At 39.0% G+C, this 27,481-nt stretch overlaps 1 protein-coding gene across 1 annotated transcript in view; it reads right to left on the reverse strand.

Moving 5' to 3' along the window:
* Positions 1-1,864: 1,864 nt before the first annotated feature.
* Positions 1,865-27,481, reverse strand: part of SCG5 (secretogranin V (7B2 protein)) — a 28,508-nt gene continuing 2,891 nt past the window's right edge. Inside the window, exons 2-5 of the mRNA XM_010574217.1 lie at positions 15,164-15,313; positions 12,075-12,187; positions 6,480-6,533; positions 1,865-2,729 (exon numbers count right to left, since the gene is read on the reverse strand). Coding sequence (XP_010572519.1) covers positions 2,634-2,729; positions 6,480-6,533; positions 12,075-12,187; positions 15,164-15,313 — 413 coding nt within the window. The 3' untranslated portion in view covers positions 1,865-2,633. The remainder of the gene's footprint in view (positions 2,730-6,479; positions 6,534-12,074; positions 12,188-15,163; positions 15,314-27,481) is intronic.

Consider the following 27,481-nt stretch of genomic DNA (forward strand, 5'->3'; position numbering starts at 1 on the left):
AGGTAGTAGAAGACATGGGGGGGGGGGGGAGTGCCTTTTTTTTTTTTTTTTAATTAATATGGGACTACCAATCCCAGTACAGAAAAGCAGCTCTGCTATGAAACTGAAATTGGAGTAATTAATCTCATTATCATGGTGTAATAGCTATATTTTATTAAAATTTCACAACAGTGCTGTTGAGTCTTCCTGGTGAAACACTCAAGCTGCCTGATGGACTCAGCAGATGGCTGCTCACCGCCACGTGTTTGATTTCTTCCAACAGACAGTTCCTGTAAGACGCATCATTGTATTGTGCAGTGTAAAGGGGTTTTATTGCTTGCATTTAAAGACAAAAACATCTCTAAATTGTGTAATTTTTCCTTCGCCTGCTCTGTGCAGATCTATCACAGACAGCAGGGCAGCTCCTCGGGCCCCACCTGGGCCGCAGGCAGCCACTGCGGATCCCTGTCCTGCTTGGTTTGCAGTGCTGGATTACCACATCCCCACACAGCGGGTGTAGTGAGCTGAAGCACTTCACGAAATCAGACATGGGATTTCTGATACTATTAAGCAAACAATTCTTCTTTGCCCCTCCCTTTTTAAGCCCCCCATTTACTGTACACACCACCTTTTGTTACATGCTGGTCCTTAGTAAGAGCTTAAAAAATGACATAAATTGCCTTCGTGGTTGCTTCATTTTTGTGATTAAAATGGGTTTTACTGGAGCTAATAAGGACAGAACATAGCTCAGACTACTTTAAAAGTATTGATAAGACACTTGAGTACCTGAAGAAACACCAGTTTCTTAGGAACGGAAATCTAGCCTCTGACCAACTGGAAGCCTTACAGCAGCACCAGCGGCTGACTGTGGGGTTAGGTGGGTGGAATGACCATTTCATGTACTTGGGGCCACTGGGCATCAGTGGGTTCTGATTCCAGATTCATGCCATGATACCTAGTTTTTTCTGTTTTGGAGACAACCTTTGCAACTCTCGGTACCTATGTGAAGACTAAGCAGGAGTGCAGGTAAAAAAAGTAATCTTAAGAAACAGGATACAATTTCTATCATGTGAACAGCTGGATTACTCCCATTCCAGGCACTGCAAGTGGAAGGAGCTCTGCGACTCACACGAACTCCTCAATTTTGTGACACAGGTGAGTATAAACCCCACTGCATTACTTACTACTTAGTTTTCTATTCCAGAATTTTCTTAAAGGGGAAATATGATGAAAGACATGATAGCTCAGCCTAGAATGTTATGGAGTTTTGCAATCTACCCATAAATGACGTGAGAGGACTGACTCTCTGCATACATAATTTATTACAAAGTGCTGGGATAGAAAAAGCAAATGCCATACACAGTCATATTTGTGCCATCCTGTTAATCTTCTGTAGCTAGGACCTTTAGTTTCTGCTAGTTTCTTGCCTGTTTTTTCTAAGGGATCATCATTATTTTACTGCATCTTTCTGTAGGATGGGGAAGGAAACTACATTTTTTTTCCCATAGATTTGAAGTTCAAAACTGTAAGCTAATGCTGTTTTCCATAATCCCAATGCCCCATGCACATGGCTTGAGATATTTCAGATGCACCCTGAAAATAATAAAATTTTAGGTAATTTTATATTCTCATCTATCAGAAAGGGAGAGCTCAGTTTTCTGGAATATAAAGTTCTTCAATCTCCTAGGGGCAAAAAAGGCAATTTAAGCTTCCTGGAGCAACTTCAAGAGCAGCAATAGCTACCAGTGTTATTAGAGCATCATAGTTTTTCAGAAGATCATCAGCTGTAGTGACCTTCATATCCTGGATTTAGATTCAGTGGATGTTGACACAACCTTATTAACACAGACAAATGTCTCCCATCTTCACTTATAATATCCCAGGGACACATAATTTAAGCACATTATAATGCACAAATGCTGCTGTTACCAAGACAAGGTGAACAGATGAATTTCCACACAACGGTACCATTGATAAGGAAGAAAGATGTGCAAGTGTTCAGGAAAGTTGTGGACATGGAATGACTAAAACCAACATAAAAATATTCCAGTGGATAGACTGAAAAAGCAGTTCTTTAATTTTTAAATTTGCACAGCAATAACCGAGACAAATAAGCCTCTGAAATATTTTGGAAAACGTCACTTTGCAAACCTTGTAGATTGCTTAAATGTTTATTAAAATGGACCAAAAGCCAAAATTCTCTGGGTAAAATAAATACTTTGTCCTTGCTAAGTAACAATATTTGTGAACAAAACATAAAACTATAATTTTCATGTGTCAAACATAGTAACATTTAAGATTAAATATTGGAGTCAGACTGGGCATTTTTTTTTTACATCTTCCTATTTACAAGCTGCTCATTAAGACCATTTACCTCACGTTAGCTATTAAAATGACTAACATTTTTAAAGTTTGCTCCATGACTAAAATAAAAACAACAGAAATGTCCTTTTACCATAACTTAACAAAAAGCAGGACCATATTTTTGTTATCTAGGAGAACATACTGTTATAAATACAGCTGTTTTTCATCTACAATTATATAAATAATAAACATGCTGCCATTCACAAGGATTTTAATAGATGATTATATATAAGCAATATTAAGATCTAGCAGAGGATGGCATGAGTTTTCATCATTCATTTTTACTGTACTTATTCAGGACCCTTGTCTTCATCTGAAAAATGTGGAACAGACTTCTTTGCTACAACATTATCCAGTCGCTGTCCTTGCAGATATGGGTTCACACTCTGAAAAAGTTTAAAATTATTTACACTTATTAGAAACAGGGAAACATATAAAAGGTAACTAGAATTAGCAGATATGCTTATGTATTTCATATCTGTCAAATACTTGCAGACTGAAGAAAAAAAAGAAAGCGTTCCCAGGGAGTAAATCTAAAAGTTACTCAGTGTTTTGTTTTCTAATATTTTTTGTGTGCAAGAATTTAATCCAACCCACTAAAAAGAATACAAGTGAAAGCGGACTATCGAGAATATAGAACAATCTGAATTAAACACTCTCTTTTTGCTCCACTTCTCCTTTCCTCAGCTCAGCGGAGAAGCAGCAGCAGCAGATCTAACTCCCTAATTCTTGAGGCAGGACAGAACTTGTTAGAGAAGTACAGGTAAGCTTTAGCTTAAACCACAAGACTCTGATGGACCTTGTGTTGGGAGACAAGTTAGACACCATGATACCATTTTTGACCAAAGTCTCTTCTTCAGCCCATCTCCTCTCCAGGAAACCCGTCCTCGCTTCCTCTTTTGATGCTGAGATAAAAAACTGCTGGCACAGAAGCAGAGCCAAACAAGGTTTTGGCATAGCAAATGGCTCACATACTACCGCCAGAACAAGGGAATGCTGGAAAGATCATCCCCGGAGAGGGTTTAACTTCACTTTGCACCATGCAAGCAGCACAACGTTGAGACTGAAGATGAACAGATCTTGTCTCAAAACTGGAGATCACAGTAATGTAGAAAGCCTATGCTTGAATTTTCTCTATACCAATGGAATAAAATGTATTTTACTGTGTTTGCAAGTATCAAGCAGTGCAGTAGAGCTTCAGAATTAACTTAAATGTTATTTACACCCACTTTCTGGCCTGTTACAGTGACAGTGTAAACAGAATTCAAGTATATACTTTCTCCTTCGCAGATCTAGGCAAAAATTCTAGTGTGCTGGTTTTTTATACCCATAAAAATTGTTTGCCTAAGGACAAACTTTGGAGGAATGCAAATTTTCTAGCATCTCCTGATTCTTGTCAGGCTGGCTGTATCACAGAAATTACATTTCTTTAGATATTTCTGTGCTGCCTTCACCAAAACATAGGAATTCAAAGCTATGGGGGAAAAAAAAAAGGTTTTAAAATAAGCATGAAATATTTATTTTCAAATATCCTGGGTATTTGTCAAATCTCTGGAAAATATTTGGGGTTTGTCTGTCTTTGAGTTTAAGCCCTTGGGTTTCTCCAGATTTGTAGACGCTATCATTAATACTGAAGCATAACACAGAGCAGCCCTTTTGCTTACTTCTATTGTTTTTTGAGTGCTTTGCCTGCTGCAAGTGAAAACAAAAATACTAAGAACCAGAAATGAATGTGGAAAAATCTTTGAAAATAGAGCTAACACTAATTTAATGCTTGAAATTGTTAAAAATAAGACACATGTAAATGATTTGTTTGTGTTTGTTTAAAGAAGTTCTGTTTAATGTTAATTTAGTGAAATTCGGCTGTTGCATAAACTTCTAGGAATTATTTGAAGATTCTTAGGAAGATTAATTGGTCTTTTTTTTGGAATGGTACTTGCTTGCTACTTTTTGAAATAAAGTAGAAGAGAATGAGAATACATAAAATTTGAATCCTTTTCAACCGACAAAAGAAAGCACAAAATATAATGCAAAATTTTTGGCTGATTTGACTGAAAAAATATTTAATCCTATACAGCTGTGCTGAATTCAAAGTAATGCTGTTCCCGAGTACCTTCATGCACAGCTGCAAGCCCATGGCAACGTGACTCATTGATTACAGAAGCACTCCTGTCATGTTTGGGATATTAGATTCTGGACAAGACTATGCTCATGCATAGAAATTTAAAAAAGGGGAGAATTGCTAGTTAAATTAGGAGTCACTGTAGGCTTCCTTGTCTTGCACTGCAAATGCTGCAAAAAAATAACACGGCAGCAAATGGTAAATACATGCCTTTGCTATATATACTGATTATGTGTATGTATGTTTGTATGTGTGTTTACATACATACATATAAATACATGAATATACACACATACTTAGAATGTGCAGTTTTGTGGACTCCAGTAGTGCCTCTGTGACTGTTACACTATAGCATCGTATAGACACAACACAGTTACTATGTACACAATTACACAGGACTCACTTTAAGCTAAAATCGGGACATTCTGACCCAAAAGACCAATCTGTTGCCAGAAGCTGTCTGCCCTAACCTTTCTGTGCAGAAGGGCATGGAGGAGTAGCAGGGGGAGTAGCAGAGGGCCGGAGGGGAATCCAGTGGGCTTTTTGGTTTCTGGAAGAATACACTCTGCTGCTGACAGCTCTAGGTTACCCTTCTGCTGACAACGTGAAAATTGTGAACTGTTCATTAAAGCATTAGCAATCATTACAGTATTACTCTCAAAACAATAAAATACTTTAAATGATAATGAATTTACCATTAAGTGACATGCCTGTGCTAAGAAAATAAATCTGCTGCAAAGCAAGAAACTGAAGCTTCACCTCCAAAATTCTGGGCTACCCCTGGCCATGTGGCTGTCATGTCTCTCCATTATTCCTTTTGTATCTGATTATGTCAGTCAGCACACAGACAGAAAATGTATTTAATTTTTTTCTTTTTTTCTCATGAATGTATTGCACCAACCCTACTTTAACATGCTGTTCTAGCTATTAATAAATATTCCACATAACTATTTCCAGAGTAAATTCTACTTACTTTAGAATCATGTGCCTACCCTTTTTCCTTTTCTGCTAACAAACTCAAAAATCAAATGTAAGCAGGAGGCACATACTAAGCTCAAGATGATAGATCATTAACATACGGTTGAACAATGCTTATTACCAGTGGTGTGTGAATCAGTAAGAAATCAACTCATCCTCTCCCTTTCTAGCAAAAACTTCAGGTTTGAGAGTTAAATAAATAAATAAATAAACCCTCTTCACTTACGTTTCAGTTATTTTAAACCAAATTTACTTCATTTACAATATAAACTGTGCTGTCATATTTTGAAAAGCTACTTTCTGGCAGAGAGCTAGACCTTTTCTTCTTGTAAAAATAACTATACTAGCAGCAAAGCTAAAGACTGCGACTCTGCCTGAAAGTGATTTTTTGGTAAAAGAAAGGCTGACATTACCAAAAACAAGAGAGACGATAGATAGTGAGGTGGACTGTGCAGAGATTCTCTGTGATATGTGGATTGCCTTCCTTGTTTCAGGGGGCAGAAAGATGAGAACCCATTCATCTTTGTCTTTCAAGCAAGTGGGACATGGAGATAGGAGTTTAATCTGAAGTAAATCTAAGTATGTAAGTGAATCAAATTACATCAGCTAAAGAACCAGTTCTACTGTCATTTACACCCAAAAACATATTCACGGGCATGGATAGTGGTAATTAATTTTAGCAATATTTTTAGTAGGAAACTTTTAAATTCTGTTTTAAAGACACTGAAATAATTTTAAATGCTTTTATGCAAATAGGATCAATTTAAAAACACAGATCATATAAAGTTTTTAAATTAATGCTCTGCACTGAAGTGCATCTTCTGAAAGCAACAGGCAATTTAGAGAAATACGTCTTGTACTTGGTGGACAGTCCTGAAGCCTGCTGTAGTAGTTAATCACAGAGATTCCCTGACTTTACACATTATGTAAGGTATAATGCAGATGCATTAGACTAACTCTTCATTTCAACAGTATGATGTTAGTTCTGATTAGCTCTCTAGATGATACAGGGGCTATAAAGTATTCTGATAGTTACCCTCTTTCTTCTTTTTGGACCACCATTAATCTTCTCAAAGAGTAAATTCTTGCTCTGGAAGGGGAAAAAATGCAGCCATCAAATTCATTACACTCTTCTTTTAAAATACTACTTTTGCTGTTAAATATTAGCAAGTTTAGAGTGGTGTATAGTTTTACAGGAAACATAAACCACAAATAAATATTCTGATATTCTTGCTAACATTTTGCCTTTCTTCAGGAGCAGTCACAGTCTTATCAACAATTATAAAGCCAGTAATTTTCCCCTATATTGCACTATATTATCATCTGTGTTCAGGCAATAAGTGCTTCAAGTACATGCTGGTATAATGATACAGACTGGATGTTCCCCATCATGTGATACATGGTAAAAATACATACATATTTAAAAAGAAAAAGGCAGAAGGAAAACAAGAAAAATTAAGAGTGGGAGGGAGAGAAAGCAGGAATCCTGACTCTGTTACATCTTTCTATACATTTGAAGTGACACAAGAACAGGAGCAAAAATATTTGCTTTACAAGGGATTTTCTAATTCCTTTTAAAAAAGGGAATCGGCGTCATTCCTACTGTTTTGTTGTCTTTGCTTATTCCCTTCCAGATATCAACACTTCCCAGTGCAAAGTTCTGCTGAAAGGAGTTCAGCGCCAACTCTTCCTTTGTTTAAGTAGTGCCCTCAATAAAGTTTCTAAAAACCATTTGGTCTATAACATTTTTAATGGCAAACCTTTTAAAAACTGCCAAAAACATCTTGGCAGAAGAGAAAGTTATGATGATGAGAAAAGGAAAAAAAACCCAACAACACAAAAAAACCCCTCTGACCATAGTTTACATAAGTGCATCCACATATTGTTGTATTTCATACAAGTAGTGAATTCTAATAAAGTCTGGAATAACACACACATGCTCAACACATTTTGTTTCAATTGTGTATTATGAAGGAAACCAAAACCAAACCCTAACCTGAAAATGGAAGGAGAGAAGAATTACATGTATAAAAGCAGAACACTGTATAAACAAGACCATTAATTCTGCTATAAACAACTGACCTAACATTGATTATATAAATAGAAAGTGTAATTCTAGCGCGAGACAAATTCACCAAACACTTCTACCCTCTCTGCAGCCTTGATATGAGAAAAAACAAACATTTTCAAGTGTTACAGTGAAATCTGCCAAAATTGTCTGTATTGTACTTCTCATGTTCATTAAACCCCAAATTCACAAGGCCTATCTCTTGCCCAACCTCAGTTATTTTGTCAGAGCTGTGCCAAAAGGGAACAGAGATGAAGTTGGCCAAGGGAGGGAGACATTCTTGGCTAGTCATTTATGCAAACTCACTTCAGGAAAACTTAAATTTAACACTTTAAAGAAACCCACGGATGTGTAAATTATTCTCTTTAGGAAACAGCATGGCTGAAGCCTCTCTTTGTAAACTATTTGACCTTATATTTTTCATGAGAGGAAAAATAGTGTTTCTGAAATAAAAAGACTTTCATGACTACTGGAGCTAACATTTCTGTCACTCAGGAAAATTCCTTACAATTGAACTGTTCCTGCTCAGGAAGATTGTATTTTGTTTAGTCTGTTTGGGAACATTTTAAGACCGTAACTACTACTTAAGCATTATGTGGATGGCAAAGCAAATGAGGTTATGGAGCATGAGCTAAGAGTGTGCTTGTGTGTGATAATAGCAATCCTGAAAATACGTTCCACTGCGTAAGGGCCTGAGCTCATCAGCCACCAAAATTTTCCCGTGAAGTGCTCACCGTTCTCAACCCTCACCTAGGAGTTGTTAGGAATGAAGGCACGGAGGTTCTCCGGTTAAAGATAGACCTCATATGGAGACGTGCTACTCATGAATTGCTACTTTTTCCTCATTCCTTTGCCCCCTCCCGGCTACTTGGATTAGGGTACTAGAAGTTGGGGTTTGGGTGGGAAAAACTCAGAAATTAAAATGCTTACAACCAACTAACTAATGCCAGAGAGATCTACCCTTAGATCTTTCAGACTTCACTGAAACTTCATTAAGTCAGTAATAATCAGCAGCTCAGTAATCTGGACCTGCACAATTATTAAGCAAAGCTGAAAAGGAAAATTGCATTAGCAAGGTTGCACCCTTTCAAGTGGGCTTTTTTTTTTCCCAGTCAATTTACAGTCTTATCAGGAATATCAAGCATGACAATTTCTATTACTCCATTTCTATTACACACTACTACACTGAATGAAACAATCTGTATTGTCTGAGATTGAAGATGGGGACCAGATCTACCATAACCCACCCTAATAATCACCATTGCCATCCAGATATTTAACAACATCAGTTGGTAAAGAAAGACACCCTTAATGTTGCTCACTGTAACTGGAGTTGGAATAAAATAAAATCTGAGTGACTAGTTTCAGGTTTCTATTAAAATTAGGAAGCCAGAGATGGTAAGTTCTTTAACAAGGAGTTCAACTTTGACAAATATTTTCATCCCTGCTTCCCGTTTGCCTTTCTTTGTACTGTCTTGGATTCCTCCACTGTAGCTGATAAGCAAAACTGACATTATTTCTACCTTCAGAGTGAAATGTTATCCATTGCTTCAGTAAAAAGAAGTGTTGCTGAAAAACATAGTTCCTTTTAATTTTCTACTTGTACTGATACTGGTGCCAGAAAACACAGCTGAACTTCCCTCCTCTTTTTAACCCCTACACATGGTAGTGGTTATTTATTGAAACCCAAAGTGTTAACAACTCACATATAAGTGGGTTTTAGATTTGTATTGTAAACTGTATATTGTAAACTATCTTTGTGCTAGTCTTTCTGGATGCCAACAACACTTCTTCAGACCATCTAAAGAGTCAAGCTGCAAGATGCGGAAAAGGCAGACTCAAATGGAAAGTACCTGTATCCTGCAAGGAAAAGTCTGAACTGAGGGGAAAAAAACCACCTCAGAAGTCTTAGAACTATAGTTGCACACTAGGGTAGAAACCTCCAAAAGTCCCTCATCTTACTATTCCCACTGTCCCCTCTACGTTTTCCACGTATAAGGAGAAAAAAAAAGTCTTCAGGGCTGGGGAGGAGAGTGTAAGCTGTGTATTTCGCCCTATAAACGGAGTCTGTTTCCGAGACTTCCCACAGGTCAGCATATTGATATATGGAGAGTTGTCCCAAAGACAGAAAAATTCTTCCTCTTTCTTCCCTCTCCTAAGCCAGTATACATTTATCACAATTTATGTATTTGTATCTTCCTACGTATTAGCAGTATAATACTATATATACACATATATATACTCACACACAATATTTAGCATCTAGATGGAATCATACACTTTGCTGTATGAGACAGCTTCTAGACTTGTTTTACCCTTATAAAAAGTGTCTGCTATTCACAGGGTACTGCAGAGGTTCCACAGTTTTGCAAGCATGAGAGCCTGTCACCAAGACACACCAACCAACCTGTTTCTTTCCCATTATTCATGAACAGGCAGGTCTTTTTTTTCTGACCTGCTAATGTAATTTGGGTTTTACTGTGGTTACGCTAAGGAATGCATGCTGGCTCCTTGCAAGGACAAGTCAGTGGGAACTGTAACACTGCCTCGACGGCTCTGTGGCAGGAAAAGGCAGGGGAGAAGCTCCCCGGAGAGCTGCGAGCACACGCCAGCTCGCGTGGGTCCAGGAGACACGCTGGCTCCAAGGGCTTCAGACGGCGGTGACAGCCCAGAGCCTTCACAGCACGCAGGAGTTCGTGGAAATGCACTCTCTAAATACACAGCCGTTACGGCCCCTGCGGCATTTGGTCCTAGGCTCTGCCACGGGAGAAGCTGCTGGCGGGCAGAGGGGATTTTGGTGGCTGGGGGCAGTGGGAGGATGAGGGTGCACATAGGTACCCGCCGGGCAGCCCGCGGTCGGCTGTGCCGGTCATTTGCGTCCTAATCCAGATGACAGTAAGTGACCTAGAAGACCCGATCTACTTTATCTCTCCTTTATAAAGTCTCAAAGAGCTAATTTTTAGAGTGCTTTTACTGCTCTTATGTTTCCAGAGAGATAAAAATAACAAAACCAGCCATAAAACCAGATACCGTTGTATTTATCTTTTTAATGTGTAGTAATATACAATGAGGAGGCAATCGGGGCAATTCTCCTGATCTCGGCAGAACGTTTGCTCATGCACATTACCAGCTGTTTCATCTCTAATTAAAAAGATCTGGAGTTGGCCACACTGCAGCTATATGATTACTGTTTAGTACCTAACAGTCTGTTTTAATCCATGCATGAGCAGTTTTTTCCCTCGAATTAGTAGTGATGGATGGAGAAATGAAAAAATGCCAGTATTCACTAATGATTACCTACCATTTGTTAACTATATATGTTGCTGATGACAACGCAGTATGTACGCTTGATTCTGAAATATTGCTATAGGCCAAAGATTTACAGAAGTGTTTTTATAGTCTTCAAAATGGTATTATGAAAGTAAATTACTTATGAATAATAAGAAAACTAACAGCATTATCTGGCATAAATAAGAAAGTTCACCATCTGGTGTTTTTAAAATGGAAACCTTTGATGGTAATTACTTAGAATGCAACAAGTTTCCAAAATTTGGATTTTTGGCATGATTCTCTCTAGAAATTTAGCACTCACGTAAGTAATTAAGACTATAAATCTTACACTGGTTTGATTATGAACGATGAATCATTGTCTTACAATTACAGCAGGAGAAGAGGCTGCCAAACATGTCCATTTATCGATATATGCTTACAGAGCACTGGTTTAGGGCAATCTTAAGTAAAGTGTTATAACAATGTAAAATGAGATTTCACGATTTGCTCTAGAAGCATAAATTATGATCATTGTTATTGTTTTCCTGGCGCCTGAAGATGGATTTGGGATTGGACATTTAACTGATGTAATCTAAGATTAAGCAGCAGAGCTCTCCTTTGGAGCCTCTAGCCTGCAGAAATAGTCTAGCTGGAGTTATTAAAGTCCTTGTACGCTCAGAGCAAGATTTTTGCCCTTAGTGTAGCTCGCTGCATTTATTATATGCAATGTGTAAAATAGGTTTTCAATATAATATAGCGCACAACCTGAATAGAGGAAGAAGCAGCAAGTCCTCCAAAATCCTTAAGCCAGACAGGATTCCTTAAAGCAAGTTGTCTGGACCTAGATTTTTTAAGGTGTCTAGACAATGATGCACTCCATTTATTTTTTCTTTAGCATCTAAGTAGCTGAATAGTGAATACTCACCTAACTTGGGTAATCTTTCAAGTTAGTGCCCTGTGATATTTTGATTTGTGCTACAATCTTTTGGTTACATGTTCACTGCAGTTTGAAATGTGGCTTGTTGCATTTATCAAGCACGTACATAGTTGTCATGCTTTGGGACAGGTAATAAGACAAGGATTTCTACTTTATATTTTTATGGGCTTTTCAACAGTCACAGGCATTATTTCTGTATTTTTAAGGGCAAGTTCACCTTTTTGAGAAGTTTCCCTTAAGGTGATAATTTTTCCAGCAATAAGCACAATATTCTCCTTGTGGTTTCATAGTATCCCAGGCAGCAGACAATACCCAGTTTCACATGCAACAAAAATAAGCAAGAAGCATGTACTCACCCACTTGCCCATGTTGGGATAGTCATGCTCTGGATCAAAAAGGTGTTGGTGCAGCTGGTATTCCCTGCTGAACTCTGCTGTGTCTGGGGTGTTTTCTAGACACCCATCATCAACTGCAAAAGTATGTTAGAAAGCACTGAGTGCTTGGTAGCTTTGAAACTCACAATACGTGCCACGTTAATCAGCAAACTTCTTAAGTGCAATTATGCAATTTAAAAAAAATCATTTAAAGAACTGGACGGCTGGAAAATATCAGGTATTTTTTTCTTTTGAAAAGAGTTTGTCAGCATATATTTGAATAGTTTTTTTAAAAAAAACGCAACTTAATGAAACTTCAAAACTAAACAAATTCATTTTCCAAGCTCTCCCCCTCCTTTTTGTGTTTCGTTTAAATTAGCAATTGAGCTTGATTTTACATAGAACTGCATGTTATTCTGATTCAGAAGGGATCCTCTTTTCATTTTTAAATGCCCACAGGAAGTTGTAGAAAGTGTTTAGGCAATACTTTTGAAGCTCATGGTAAAACAATGCTGTGAGCAAAGACAAAATTTCCTTCACTGAGTAGCTCTTCATGGAACTCCATTTCAGGTTTGTTACTTTGTTCAAAATGGCTGAAAATCATTTACACATCATAGGATCTCATAAAAATGCAATGTGGCAGAGGTTTTATGCTGAAGACATTTCTGCAGATTGGTAACTGATCTGATGGGTCCGGAGACCTCCTTCAATCACAATGGATGGTTTTGCAGACAGTGTCACATTGAGGATAATACCCTTTTAAAAATTGGTTTATGGACTTTTTACCAAAATAAGTCATCTTTAGATTAAATGAAGATTCAGCAACTTGAGGCCAGAGTAGCTCTTTGGATAGAGTCTGCTCCTGGAGCTCCCTCTGCTTTGTCAGCATGGGGAGCTTGCAGTGCAAGTTCCTCTCAGACATACCCACGGAGATCCTACCCCCCCGGGCATGACGCTGGGCATCCAGGCAGCTACACCTGCCAGAACACAGGCACTCCAGAGGACACACCTGGGGGCTTTCCCCTCCATCCTCGTGTGATCATCATGTAAAAAGATTTGCAGATGAATTATCATTTTCCCTTAGATGTGGGAAACAGTAAAGACTTGACTTAAAAATGGGTTGATTCGATGACCCGAGGAGGTTATTCAAAGCCCAACAGATCCTGCTTTCTCTCTTTTCTCCTTAGAATGGGGAAAAAAAATAAAGTTGCCAATAGGAAACGGGGGAAAACTAACCATACTGGCTAAGTAACTCAGACACCGTTAAAGCTAACTACAAGCACTTAAAAATTATTTCACTCTCAGCAGGGACAGGGTCATCTCAAGAGAGAAGCAGGTGACAAGAGAAATGGTAGACCTTCTCAGAGCATCTGTGTCTTTTGGTAGAAAACACAAAAGGGCAGCTGGACATACATGTGCCCTCTGTGACTGCTAATCCAGAAGTCTTCAAGCTCAAGTGCTCTGGGCTTATGTATTCCCGCCGTGGAATGTGCACATGTAGACAGTGACTGGAAAAATTGTTTTCCATTAAGCAAATCCACAGACCTGATTGAGGAAGGCCTCTGGTAATTTGTATGCATAATACAGTCACCACTTGAATTTCCATTTAAGGCTCTGAAAAACATTTTACTCTAATCCTAGTAGATAGTATCTTCACTCACAGCGTACCTATTACAGAGCCATTTATCTGAGCGGGCAGCACTTCCCTAAGAATTCTCCTTGTGTTCAGATCTGACTGTGTTAGCTTAGCTAACAACTTTTATTTCACCTAAGAAAGAAAAATGGAAGGGATTTTCAAAGGCATTTCTCTGGATGCCGGGCTTTTAATTTATTTATCTAATCACTAACTGAAGTCTAATGGGCAAGCACAGAAGATAGAAAGTCTGTGTGTGTGCTTGTGTGTGAGAAAACATAAACCCATCATTTGCAACCAGTCAGACAACAGCTATATTGAACCAAACAGAAGATTAGGTATTATTTTAGAAGAGATGCAGGCATCATCACCAAATGGGCTGTAATAGAAAACAGTAAGGGAGGACTATTCGAAATTTTGTCCTATTTTTGCATGAAATGTAAAAACACTGTTTGCAAAACTTCTCATGACAAATATTTATTTTTTGATCAATTCTAAGCTAGTCAGAACATTTAATAAGAATACAGACAACTGTTTTGCATTATCCAAATAACATAAAAGAAGACTAAACAGAAAAGATTTTGAAAGGATCTCAGCTCACAAATAAAAAATGAGAGAAAAATAGACTGCTCATTCCCAGTTCCAGCTCCCAAGGCAGACAATGGGTGTTTTACTACTACTTGCAGTACTGGAAGTCATTCCTTGGCTCAAATAACAGGAAAAAGATCGATTCCATTAGGGTATGTCTATACCATGCACATGCAGTCTGCTTTAGAGATCCTTCAGCACTAGCCACCCACACGGCTTGGTATATGGGCAGCTGCAATGAGGGACGTACTGGGCGTCTCGGGCACCGTACCGCTGCGGCGCTCCGAGACTGCACTGCTCCTCTGCCAGAGCAAGTCTGCGTGCAACATGCTGGGGTACGTCCATGTAGTTCTCCATTTCTTGGCACAGATGCACCCTCAGTGAGCTATAAAGCCACATGGATCAGAGCCAAGGTATCTTAAATATTGACTCATGGTCTGGGTTGGAGATCAGGGCAGACAGTTTCACTCCTCTTGGCACAGTGAAAGTCTCTAAAATAAGGGTAAATCTCATCTGGACAGAACGATAACTTTTTTCAGGGGCCAGCCTACAAATGAACTCCCTCAGGAGCAAGATGCTATCATAAATCCCACTATCTTCTACTCCGAGGTCAAGACGAGTTCTTCCACCTGACCTTCTCTAGCAGGCATATAGCAATACAGAAGGTGCACATATTAAAAAAAAAAAAAAAAGCTCATCTAAACCACTGATTGCTCAACAGTTCTGCTCCTGGGGTAAAGAATGAAAGAAAACACCCATTGCTGATCAAGTGTCATACTGCCTAGTACAGCGCTGAAAGACTGGAAGACGTACAGTGAAGACAGAGGTGCAAAGGCTACAGCAGAATTACCTGTTTTTCCAATAGGGCAGGGATTTGGAGGGTCAGGATATCCTTGATCTTCACTGAAATCCTTTGGTACGTTGTCTCCTGTCAGCTCAGCCACAATGTTTGGGATATTACCATAAGGGCCCAAGTGCTGGAGACCCTCATGTGCACCACCTAGCAAAGACAATTTACACACACTTTTTACAAGATTTAAAGCGTAAGTGCTTTAGTTGCTTCAAGTAATCCAGACTTAGATTTAAAATATATATATATATATATATAAAATTGTTATAGAGATAGATCCAAGTTAGATTTCAAACGTCTCTTTTAGAAACATAACCCTGTGATCTAAATCAGATAACTTAAGTAATGAAAAATGAAACTAGGAAACAAAATCAGCCACTTATTATTAATCTTAGGGTCGTTTTCTTCCTTAACTGTGTAAGTTATAGGTAAGAAAATGCAAAGAAAAAGAAACATGAGACAGTAACAGAACTTAAGACATTTACTGCACAATCATCGTCAGTCACTGTTCATTGTAGCAACTGGTAATTGAAGAAGATATGGCAAGACAGCATCATGGCAAGAAGACAAAGTTAATGACACTGTAGAAAGAAACGATATTATTTGCACAGCCCAGAAATACATTAATAAATTAAGTCATGTGAGGGGACCCAAGATGATATAGCAAATTTGGTTGTATACAGCTAGGAAAAGTATTCTTAAATCAAACCATTTCTTAAATGCAAATTTGAGTTTCCTGCAGTAATGGTGAAAAGTGATTAAGAGTCCATATTGTTGATGGGAATTCTTGTCCATGTACACCTACACAGTAGTCATTACGGTATGAAACATCACATTCAGTGACTTCTACACCTTTAGTTAACAGATCAGTTCTAGATGCAGGCTTTTATATTTGCCCTGCGGGACTTGGAGCACCATCACTGCAGGGCTACAACAGCAGTGTGCAGCAGGTTTTATAACTCAGTGCCGGAGGACACGATGATGGGCTTCCTGTTCTTGGGCAAATGCATGCAGAAGTGTGTGTGACAGCCTTCTTACACGCATCTCAGATTGGGTGCCTTGCCTTTGACAAGCAGGGTCTTCCACTAAAGGTTTTGGAACCAAGCTCAGGCCATTCTCTCTGTATGTCTCTCTACAAATATTTATCTGCTCCAGATCTTTTCTGCACGCATTACTGGCCAAATGCATCTACTGGCTAATACCCGGCTGCTTGTGGAGTTTTCTAAATACTGTCATACAGTATTCTTTTGAATTTCAGACAAATAAAAACTTAGTTTCAAGCACGCTCTGTTTCCCTGCCATAAGATAGTCACCACACACACTGCAGCAACAGCTAATGTAGTTATTGAGTACTGAGATGGTTGTGTGACAGCAGAGCAACATTTTTTTAAAACCCTATATAATGAGGGATAACAACATACAGTCAACATATAAATTCCACTAACAATGAATGAGAGGAAAAGGAATTTGAATGATTGGAAAATGTGAGTTACAGAGTGAATGCAGACACAACTTTTTGGGTAAATAGCACAATCACCATATTATCACCAAATAGTCTTATTTTCAATTTGTATCATTTTCATAGATCCAAAAGATTGCAATAAAGCTCCTGAACATGAAAGCTGCTCCAGAAGAATCATTCAAGTACTCCTGTCCCGACTTACAAATAAATACTACCAGCCTAAATCTTCGTTTATACAGCTAGGCATCATAAGCTAACATAATCACTTTCAAAAATTGCTAACATAAGGCAGTCTTGACAAATTTTGTATTCGTTTCTACATTTAGAAGTGGTAGTTGAGTCAAATTGTCTGTATTTTGCAAATCATCAGTTGGAAGCTGGCATTATAGTACCAGAAGCAAGTTAGTCTATAAGCATCTATATTTCAATTTTATTTGCATGATGGACTAAAATCTAATCAACATGCTAATTTTCCCCCTCAAGTACAAGTTTCTTATTCTGTAATGCAATATTGAAGGAAAGTTTTACAGATACGTAACAAACTTAAACATAGCCCTACAAAAAATTTGCATCTGTGTTATATGAGGTTTTCCCTTGTAGCTGACCATGAGACCTGATACTAAAACCAGAATAGTGTTATACACACTATGAACTTTATTACACATTTACAGTCCATAGTCAACATAAAGATGATGCTTGGCAGAACTGTGTAGATTCACAGTAACACTATGGTGATAAGGTTAAAAAAAGTAGAGCATACATTTAATCTAATGTCATTTAATCTAACGTCTAATGTATAGCATAAAATATTTCCTTTGTACTGAGCCCCTTCACATGAAGATTGATTGCATGTATGCACTTAAAAGCATCAGGTTATGATTCAGCTGCAAACTACAGAACCACATAATCAATACGTGTTTGAACATCCTGTATACAATGTGGTTCATTATGGGACAATCCATCAGATAGAAGCATATCCACGCTTGTATGTGGTGCAGACCTCTTGGCACCAAAGCTCCATCCATAAAGAAAACAGAGGTACTTAGCAGGCTCCAGTGTGCTATATATACATGTAAGTTTAAACTGACTGCCAAGAATTCCCTTGACTGAGTACAAAACAATCTTTTTATATTAATATAAAGGATTGTTTCCTTTAGGTATAAATGTCTAGGATCGTTTAAGGGGTTTTCCTTTCTTTCCAAAAGAGCTGGAGACAATAGCACCTGCTCTGGTGCCATAATTTAGCACACTTGAGTGATTTAATAGCATTAGCAAAGCTCATTCCTTATAAACTCTGATAAATAGTGCACTCAATAAAGGCTGCAATAATAAAAATGAAATGCTATGAATATACCAAATAGGGGTATTATGTACAGTAATTCACAAGCTGCATTAGTTTTGGTATTGTAATGTTACCGATTTGAAGAAACATATTAGGATTAAATATACTGCAGCTACCAAGTCAAAATATTGTGATACAAACATATACAGTCAGCTATAAAAATAGCGCAAGATGGGTCTCTTGACCCTTGACGCAGAGACTGAAACAAAAAGACAAGACTACTAAATATCAAGGAACTTTTTGTGATTTCTTATCCAAGGGAAGCATGAGAAACAACATTGTTAAATTATTTGAAACGGGACTAGCAAAAATCCAGAAAAATAGTACAGAGAACACCCTTGTACTGAAAAAGGTTGGGGTAGATAAATCTATGTTTTTCCCATCTCTCCTTACTTCTTCTATGAACTGGCTTTTGCATGCCACATGCTAGCGAAAAAACTGCTCCAAAATAATCAGCTCTCGTTCATGTGCAGGATTTCTGTGTGAGCATGTAGTTATTTTACATCCCTACAGGATAAACTGCAAGTTTAGATCTTTTGGACTGAGGTCAGTATTGTTATAAGTAAGCTTTGGATTTAATTTAAAATATATGTAACCATCTTCTGGCACTGGTCTTGAAACGTTGCAGGGTGGGAAACAAAAATGGGACAATGCCTCTCCCCTTTCCTATAATTCTGGAAAAGTCTTTCATCATCTCACCAACTGCTGGTATCATCTCAATTAGAGATACTTGTAATGACTGAAAATTTGAAGCGTGCACATTTTAGCTCATTTCTTTGTAGGAGCAATACCATCTCTATGGGTGGGAGGACAACACAACCACTCCATTCTTGGAGAAAAGAAAAGAAAAAAAAGGAAAAGAAAACACAAAGAGCAACTAGTTTCCTGCCAGTATTGAATATTCCCCTGATCAAACAGATCCAATGGAAATGCTATTAGTCCACTGAAGTTCTAGTTGCTGCTACCCATCTATTGATAGCGTAAAGCACAACTGAAACAAATGTGCTCTCAAAGGCAACCCTCCCCATCAAATACAAACAGGCAATGCTACCCCCCAGAAAAGTAATTTTAAGAAGGTCAGTGAGAATGGATTTTCAAAAGTGTAAAATGGTTGCAGAAAATTTAAAGACAAATAATGGGACAAATTTGCCTTTCAGTCTGATTAGAACAGTTTCCCATGTCATGGTGTAGATAGGGTTACCCCACCTCCACATTCAGAAAAGAGGTTGTTTGGCCAGTCTTAGCAAGGAGATACAAAATAGAATGGATCATGAGTATCTGTTGCGGGTAGATAAATCCCAGATCCCAAACTGAAGCCCGTACTTAAAGAGTCATACTACATGCCCTAGTTTTAATTTCTTTTGCTCTTAAACATCACGAAGCAGGTTCTTAAAGTGTCCAAGCCCTTCCCAGATGCACAGAGGAATACTCCCCTTGAGTAAGAACTGCACCTCTTATGATCTTGAGCTGTACAAACTCCAAGCAAATATAAGCTGCAAGGGAAGCCTGGTATACCTTACCCCATTTATGTAAGATACCCGAGGGAGTAAATAGATATTAATCAGAGATGCAACACCATCTTTGCTACTTTGCAAAATCTTTTGTTAATCTGGACTATTAGTTCTTATCACTGGGAAAAATCTTCAAAATTATTTCCAGTGTGTCCTCTCTCTGATACAGAGGGAGCTCTTTTTCCTTTTACTGTGACAGCTTTATGTACTATCATCCTGCACTCCCGTCCCCAGTCATCTTGCTGTATCTACCTTTACTGTGTCATTGTCACATTTAAAAGTGACGTCTCATCCCTAATCAAAGGCAAATTTGGCAGAATGCTTTCTGGTGCTCTTGTATCGTAAAATGGGACACCATCCACTAACTTCCTTTTTCCTTTGCTTTATTATCTGCAAGACTCCCTGCCATATAATCTGATTAATTGAAACTGTCAAAAAAATCCTGAATGAAAAAATGCATTTTCATTTTCCTTACGCTTTCTAACATCAGCAAAATCTTCACAGTCCCAATGCCATTTCCCCCACGCATCTTCAGCTAGCATCCTACAGAGTCCTACCCTGGTTGCTGACATCAATTAAGATCGGGAAATGAGAGGCACTGAAAAAATTACAAATTATCACATTTTCTCTATTCCACAGAAGCTGCTTATTAAGGGAATAGGGAAGGAGAAGGAGCATAGGAGAACCAAGAACAGAAAAATGAAAACCTAGCCGACTTCCTTAACCATTCAAGAGCATGCCTTGGGAAACCCAAGAAAACTGCAGCTATACATACTCAAGCACCCACATTCCAGAGTCAGCTTGTCTTCTCCTTAATGACACAAAGTTTCTTAAAACTATGAAGATTAATTTTCTTTTTCTCTGCAGAGGGACAAATTCCTTTCAGTATGTTTTCTAAAGCCTTAAGCACACACATCACACAATTACTGACCTTACTTTCAGTGAATAATTCCATTTTACCCCATATTTTAATTACAAACAGTACAAATATTTAAGATATGAAATGCTTTTATTGTGAAATGGTTAGGACCAAAGTAACGCCCATGCCTCTCTCGCAAACAATTTATAACAGTAGCTTATATGCCATTATTATTCATTATTCAAATTGCACACACAATAAAAAAAAATCCAGCAGCTCACTTGCTGACAGAGCGCAAAAGCAATCTCTTACGCCTCCCTTGGTTGAACAGTCCTCTAATGGACTACATTAAATTGCCCTTCAGTCTCAGCAAAAAGCTTTCGCGCTTCACCGTGTGGGTCAGCTTACCCTTTTTACAAACACAGTGCAACCTGCAGTACACAGCAACAGGCCCCCTCTGCCACACCATAACGTTTCCTTGCTGAAGGCCACGCGTGCAGCACGTGGCTCTAGGAAACAGGGCAACAAAAGGAAGCTGGTGACCTACTTTATCCCACAAGAGATGGGATGCTATTTCAATCCTATAAATGTAAATGTCCCAATGAAAGACTAGAACACTTCTGTCACTGGCACTGACGCCAGCTGCACGAGAAGCCCACATGCTCCATCAATGTCAACCCGCTCGCAGAAAAATACTCCTTTTGCTCCTGTCACGTGAAGCATGGAGACACCGGGATTGTCCAGCATGGGACCACGTTTTCTGTCTACCGCTCCACTGAACTTCACAAAGTTTTCCTGTTTATTTGCCCATTCGTATTCGTTCAATTCCATTTTCCATGCAAATGGCTCCAAGTCCCAGCTGGTTCTCCAACAGAAGTGTTTAAAAGCTTCGCGCGCCTGTCTGACAGCTGACATCAGGGCAGGTTTTCTAACTCCCCCAAACGACCTCACCGTGAACAATACCAGAGTGAGGCTACAGGGCTCCCAAGTCTCTGCTTTGGCGAGCCGGTATAACCTCACAACTCCAAAAGCAGAGACCTTCCTATGCAAAACTTCTGCCAACATGGCCCAAGTTAAGACGAGATTTCTTTTGCGCTTCAATAAAAGCATCGGCACACGAGGAAGACGCAAGAGAGCGGTGAGGTGAAGAGCCCGGCCAGGTAAGACCAGGCCCAACGCTGCTCTTTGGCACTGCAAGAGGGACTCGGGCCAGCTGACCTGATCTACTAAAGCATCCCAAGGGGAGAAACCAGCTTCTTCCTCCCCCCTGTTCAGCAGCTGAGAACACTCCTCCTCTCATTCATCCCTGCAGCAGCTGCGAGGGCACTGCTGAAAGCACGCACGACGCGAAGCACAGAGAGAATAGCTCCAGAAACCTCCGGAGCATGCCAGAGATCCTATCTCCTGCACGCGACACCACGATCAAGAAAAGCAAGAATCTTTTCTTTGTCTAGACTTCTAAAATATCTTTTCATAGAACCACATAAATTAAAAAATCTTTTCTAACTGCAAGTTAATTTAAAATTCAGATGGGAGCCAGGGAAATGCGTGTGATTTTGAGAACAATTACAAAAAAGTATAACTCCTAACTAACGTGCCCAAGGATTTATTTTATGCATGTGAAAGACAAGCAGGGAAAAAAAAATCTTTGAAAACCAGAGCTCATCATAATTTGGCCAATCTTCACTGCCAGATTTTTAAATACTTACGGACCATGTTCCATTGCTAGATAAAATTTTACTGTTTCTTATTAAATTCCTATATACCATCTGCCAACATTAGAAAACAGTAATACTATAAAGCATCAGACAATACAGAAACTATCATATTCCGTCTCCTCCTCAGGTTTCTTACCTCTCTTATTGGATTATTTCCCTCTAGTGACATGTACAAAAAAATAATTGTGGCTACAAATCCCATTCTAATTGATTTAATTACCTCTAGGTACATGAGAATCTACTTAATTCTAAATCCTTACAGACCTACCACCTTTCCTCCCTGAAGGAGTCCTATCTCAGACTGCCTTCTCCTTTGGTGGCATCTTTTAAAGATGACTTTATGAATAGCAGTAGTCTACACCATGTAACAGTGGTCAATGGGAGGTTTTAAGAGCTGGAGTCACTTTATCTTCGTGGCTCCTCAGAAGAGGGATGTGACACCTGCACTCCCTCCTGCAACCACGAGAAGAGGACTGTTATACGCATGTTGTTTCAAGAAAATGTTCAAAGCCTCAAATCTAAATAGGTCCCTCAGACCCACATGCAAGTAACAAAGATCTAGACAGAAATGGGGATTAGTACACTTTTCTTCTTGCGTTCCCCATTGACTGACTTCTCTGATGAGCACACTAGTTCTGAGAACTTTCCCTGCCTCTCCCCAGACACACCAAGGAGACAAGAGCAGTGCCTGCTCAGCTCCTACAGCACGCGAGCGTTGAGGGAGGGCAGCTCCTGAAATTCAGTGAAGTGGCAGAGCCCACAGTGGTAACACCCACAGCCTTCGCTGGAGCCTGCCCTTGCTCCAGAGGGAAAGGTGTCAAACACATTGAGGTAACACAATACCACCTCCACATAGCAATGCGAACACCAACTTTGCTTTCTTATTATTCACTGCGTGTCATGGCTTATAAACTCATATGGAAGCAAGGGTATGATAGGCCAAATTTTCAAACACTTGTCTTTAATAAAGAACAAATAAAATCATACGACCTCATTATTTTCCTGTTTGTGGAGTTACAGGTTGAATCGTTTTACATGCCATTTCTTCACAGACCTGTGCCATATCACTTACTCAGATAAAGAAAATCCACTGTAAACTGCTGCTGTCATTTGGCAGTGTCATTTGGCACCGTCATTAGCTTTTAAATTCAGGAATTAACATTCTAAATCACCTCTCTTACGACATGCACCACTGCCTGATACTCAGATTCTGGTTATGTTTGACATTACAATTTGGGGAATAGAATACAAAGAAAATTGTAGGTATTTTTAGTCAGATCTATACATTAATATGGTAGACATCTGGATTTGTATCAAAAAGTGTAGCTTTAGCATTTTCATTTTATGTTAGAAATTTGAGATATTCATATTAAATTTTGAAATCATATTTCCTGGGCTATTTCAGTAATTTGCAAAAAACCCCGCTGAAAGCAGAGACTAGTAGAGTGATGGTGGGGTGTGATTTTGTTTGTTAAGTGTCAGGCCCATAACGCAGCGTTTGATTAAAGTCATGTGTGCTTCAGCAAAAGCAGTCCCAATGTGAATGCAACTTCACGTCTCAACTGCAGCAGGACCTTCTCTATAGAACAGATACAATAATCCAAATCCCAAATGATTGTGTGGTCTCTTTGCACTGAATTGACACTACAAAGCAGCTCTGAAGCAGCAGAATTCACTGCCGGAGGTCTGTCCCGGCCCAGTGACTCCTACACTGCTACCCCTGCATGCTGGCACAGAGCAAAGGGGACGCAGCCATCACACTGCCATGTTTGCTGACCCCCAGATATCGCTCCCATGTGTCAACAGTTCTTACTCCTAGTCACCCAAGAAAGTCCAAATATATTTGGGTATAAGCATAGTCCAAAAGCAAGCAAGTACAAAGGTCATTTATGCACTGGTTTCACTGAGTGCATTCATAAGCAAAAGTTTTGGCAATTTTCTAATACAAAGTTTTTACTGTCCTTGTAGGAAACTTGTCTTGGGGGTACGTTACAGGCCAGAGAGCAAGGTAATCCAGAGTTGTCTGTCTTAGTTTTCTTATTAGGAAAATGTAAACAAAATACATTATTAACATGCATGAGTTATCTGCATAATTTTATGGACAGTAGTTTTCATGCAAAGTGCTATTTGTACGGAGTCTGCTGACGAGTCATTAACTACCAGTTGTTAGTAGAAATATTAGCATAATGTTCCAGACTCTCGAGTTTTATCATCTCAAACAGTAACTAGCTTTTTCTAAAACAATAAACAGGCATTCATTTCCTCTCAAAATAATCAAATAAACCCCAGCTATAAGCAGTCGCTGCAGGAGAGTCAAAACCCTCCCAAAGAGGCATCATATTTTCTTATACCTACAAACAATCAGGGCCTAAGGGACATAATTTAATGTTGTCACTGAGGTTGACAGCATTACGCCTCTTTTGCAGATTGCAGACTTCAGACTCTCTGGGCTCTCATGCCAGTACCTTTATCAACCATCATCTCCTTTGAAGTGTTTTTAAGAAATAAAACCAAAACAACCAAATCAAAGACAAACAAAAAAAACCACCCAAGAGGCTTTCTGTTGTATCGAATTATACAGGAGGCAATGAAAATGTAAGGAGATGATATTTGCAAAATGAAAATAGGACTTCACATTTCCCATTATGCAGTTAAGTGCTATAAACTGCCCGAGCTGAGCTACTGGTGCCCCCGTGTGTTTAAGTGAGATTTTACTGTTCTCCTATGCATGATCTAATAGTCCTGAAATTTGCATTATACACATATTCCTCCCCCCCGCCGCCCAAACTCCTTAAATATTGGCACAAACTTGTAAGCATGCGAGGAAAGAAAAAAAACACGTGGTCTCTTACTTCATAAACTCCCTGCCATGCAGAAAAAATAACTTGTTTTTTGAAATGTTGAAGGCATTTCTTTATTTTATTGTTTTGTCCTCTATTAACATAGATACAGCTCCCTTTTTGTCTATAGAGAACCTGAATACAGCCTAGTGGTGCTTGTAAAGTATTTTAGTGATAAACCTAAACAGTAACTACAGAAACACAGCTACTCATTAAAAATGCCTGTTTTGCTTTTCTATGTTTTTCCCCCTCTTTTTATAGATACTGCTAAGTGACTCCAGTATAGCTTTCTGAAAAGACAAATTAACAAGGAGAGCAAATATTATTAGAGAAATTAAATTAATTAATATGGGTTTATTACATTTAGGAATCGGGGCGGGGGGGCTGTGCAGAAAGAAAATCTATTAAGTTGTCAGCAAAACCCAGCTGCTCCAAAGATACCACTTCAGGTGTTAAAAACATCTTGGCTGGACACCCATCACGCAGGATCTGTTTGGCTTCTGCCGTGCTGACCCGCCGCATCCCATCTGCCAGCTGTGGGACACAAGTACAGGGAACTGGCCACCAAATTCCCATTTTTGTGACATATTTATCCTGTGAACGGCTTCCACTCAGCTAAGAGAGCCCTAGCAAAGGAGGAGAGCTGACACTGCCTCCGCACCTCCCTGTGGGCTCGGGGTGGAGAAGCCATCCTCCAAGGGCCGCCAGGAGAGAAGAGCTACTGCGATCACAGCCCTCTGGACCCCCCAAATCTCCTTGGATCACACACAGCTTGAACTTCACAGTAATTTCTTGGTAGATTAAACTCTTTAGCAGGCATTTTCTAGGCTCTACTCCTATTTTAGCAGCTTGACCTGAGGTAACAGGTAAATTGACAAATGCAAAGGGAAGGAGAAGAAAAAAAAACCAAAAAACCACCATGTATTTCTAGATTTCAACCTAAGAAAAGGCAGCAACTTCTTTCAGTTAACAAGCTGTACTTTTTTTTTCTGTCCATCAGCAGGAAATCTATCTGGTCGCTTAGGAAAGAGAACACATGCTGCTAAACGTAGTTTCTGAAAAGTGCCCATCTTTTAGTTGTCTTTGGCACAGAGCAAGTACTTCACTTACTACAGCCAAGGCAACACATCCACCCTCGGGTTTTTAGCATTTTACAGTCAAAACGTGATGATTAACACTGGAAAAAATGTAGATAGCTGAGATGGAAAATGGGCATAATTAGGAAATCTGCTTATGAACTAACAGCAATAGTATTTTTGTTACATATAAAATTATTGAGATCTTATTCAGCTGGAAAAGGTTATTACAATAATCACTCAAATTTGCAAACATTTCATTATAATCAGGCTGCTAGTATAAACTTGTCTATATTATGGCAGAGTAAATTTGTTTCCAAATTCCAAAGCCACAGAAATTAATTTTTCCTGACAGCACCTCATTTGCAAGTGTACACATATAACGGGTGAAATCTTGGCCTTTTGAAAATCAGTGGTACTTCTGGAATCCTGGCTTGGCTGAAGCTGATGGTATCCACAGCTATCAACACTGCTGCAGGTCTACACTGCTGGGGCAAATTCTGACAAAAACATTTTGTTCAGTAAAACAATTTTCTGTAGGAACATATTAAATTTATTAAGCTCTGATTGATAAAGGGGTTTTTTTATGCTGAGGTGCAATATCTGGTCAAAATGAGAAGCAGATGCACTCCAGAACAGTCAGTGGGTTGATGATCAGGACACTGGCATGGGATGAAGCAGGCTGTAAACTGTCTACATTGGTCACTGCAACCTACAGTTTGAAAAATGGCTGGAAGTCAACAGTCCTGGCAGTTCAGAATTTCTCATAAATAATAAGAGTTTCATACCAAATTCTACTCTCCACTACTTTCAGGCAAAAATGCCCAATGAAGATAATGCCTCAGGAGCACAGTTAGTGAAATACCACTTTGCCATGATAGTATTTAGAATGAAAACCTTATTTTGCCGAGACATATTCCAATTGTTGTTAAACCTCTTTCTTCCTTTCCCCCTTAGTTTTCCCTTCTGTTATCTTGTAGATTTTTTTAAGCACTTGCACACAGAATTATTAGCCAGTGATAAAAGTGTAACTATGTTGTAGAAAGCCCGTAGGTGAATCCTTCAGAATCTGAAACCTTGTACTGATGTACTCTAAAAACACATGCAGTTATTTTTTCTATTGCTCAACCATGAATTACTTATTATTCATATGCATACCACTGGGAACATCAATCAAAAGTCCTCTCTCAATCCTCCTCAATACTCCTGTCAGCTGACACCTGTGCTAGAGGCACAGGTTTTTTTGCTTAAACATTACAACCCATGACACTGTTTCTTGTGCTGCTCGGTTCACCTCCTCGCGCATTGGGCATGAAGTATCTGAAAGACAAGCAAGCTGTAAGAGCTCACCACCATCAGAAACATTCTTCCAGAAAGTCCTGCAAGTCTGTTTGGCAGAGCAGAGATTGGAGCTTCCTCCTCTGAGGAAATTCTGTTTCTACATCATGTGAAGGCATTTCACAAAATATGTGTGCAAGATCCAACTTCCCCCCCCCCCCCCCAAAAAAAC

Source organism: Haliaeetus leucocephalus, unplaced genomic scaffold, assembly GCF_000737465.1.
Source record: "Haliaeetus leucocephalus isolate CR32 unplaced genomic scaffold, Haliaeetus_leucocephalus-4.0 Scaffold417, whole genome shotgun sequence".
In the NCBI taxonomy this organism is placed as follows: Eukaryota; Metazoa; Chordata; class Aves; order Accipitriformes; family Accipitridae; genus Haliaeetus; species Haliaeetus leucocephalus.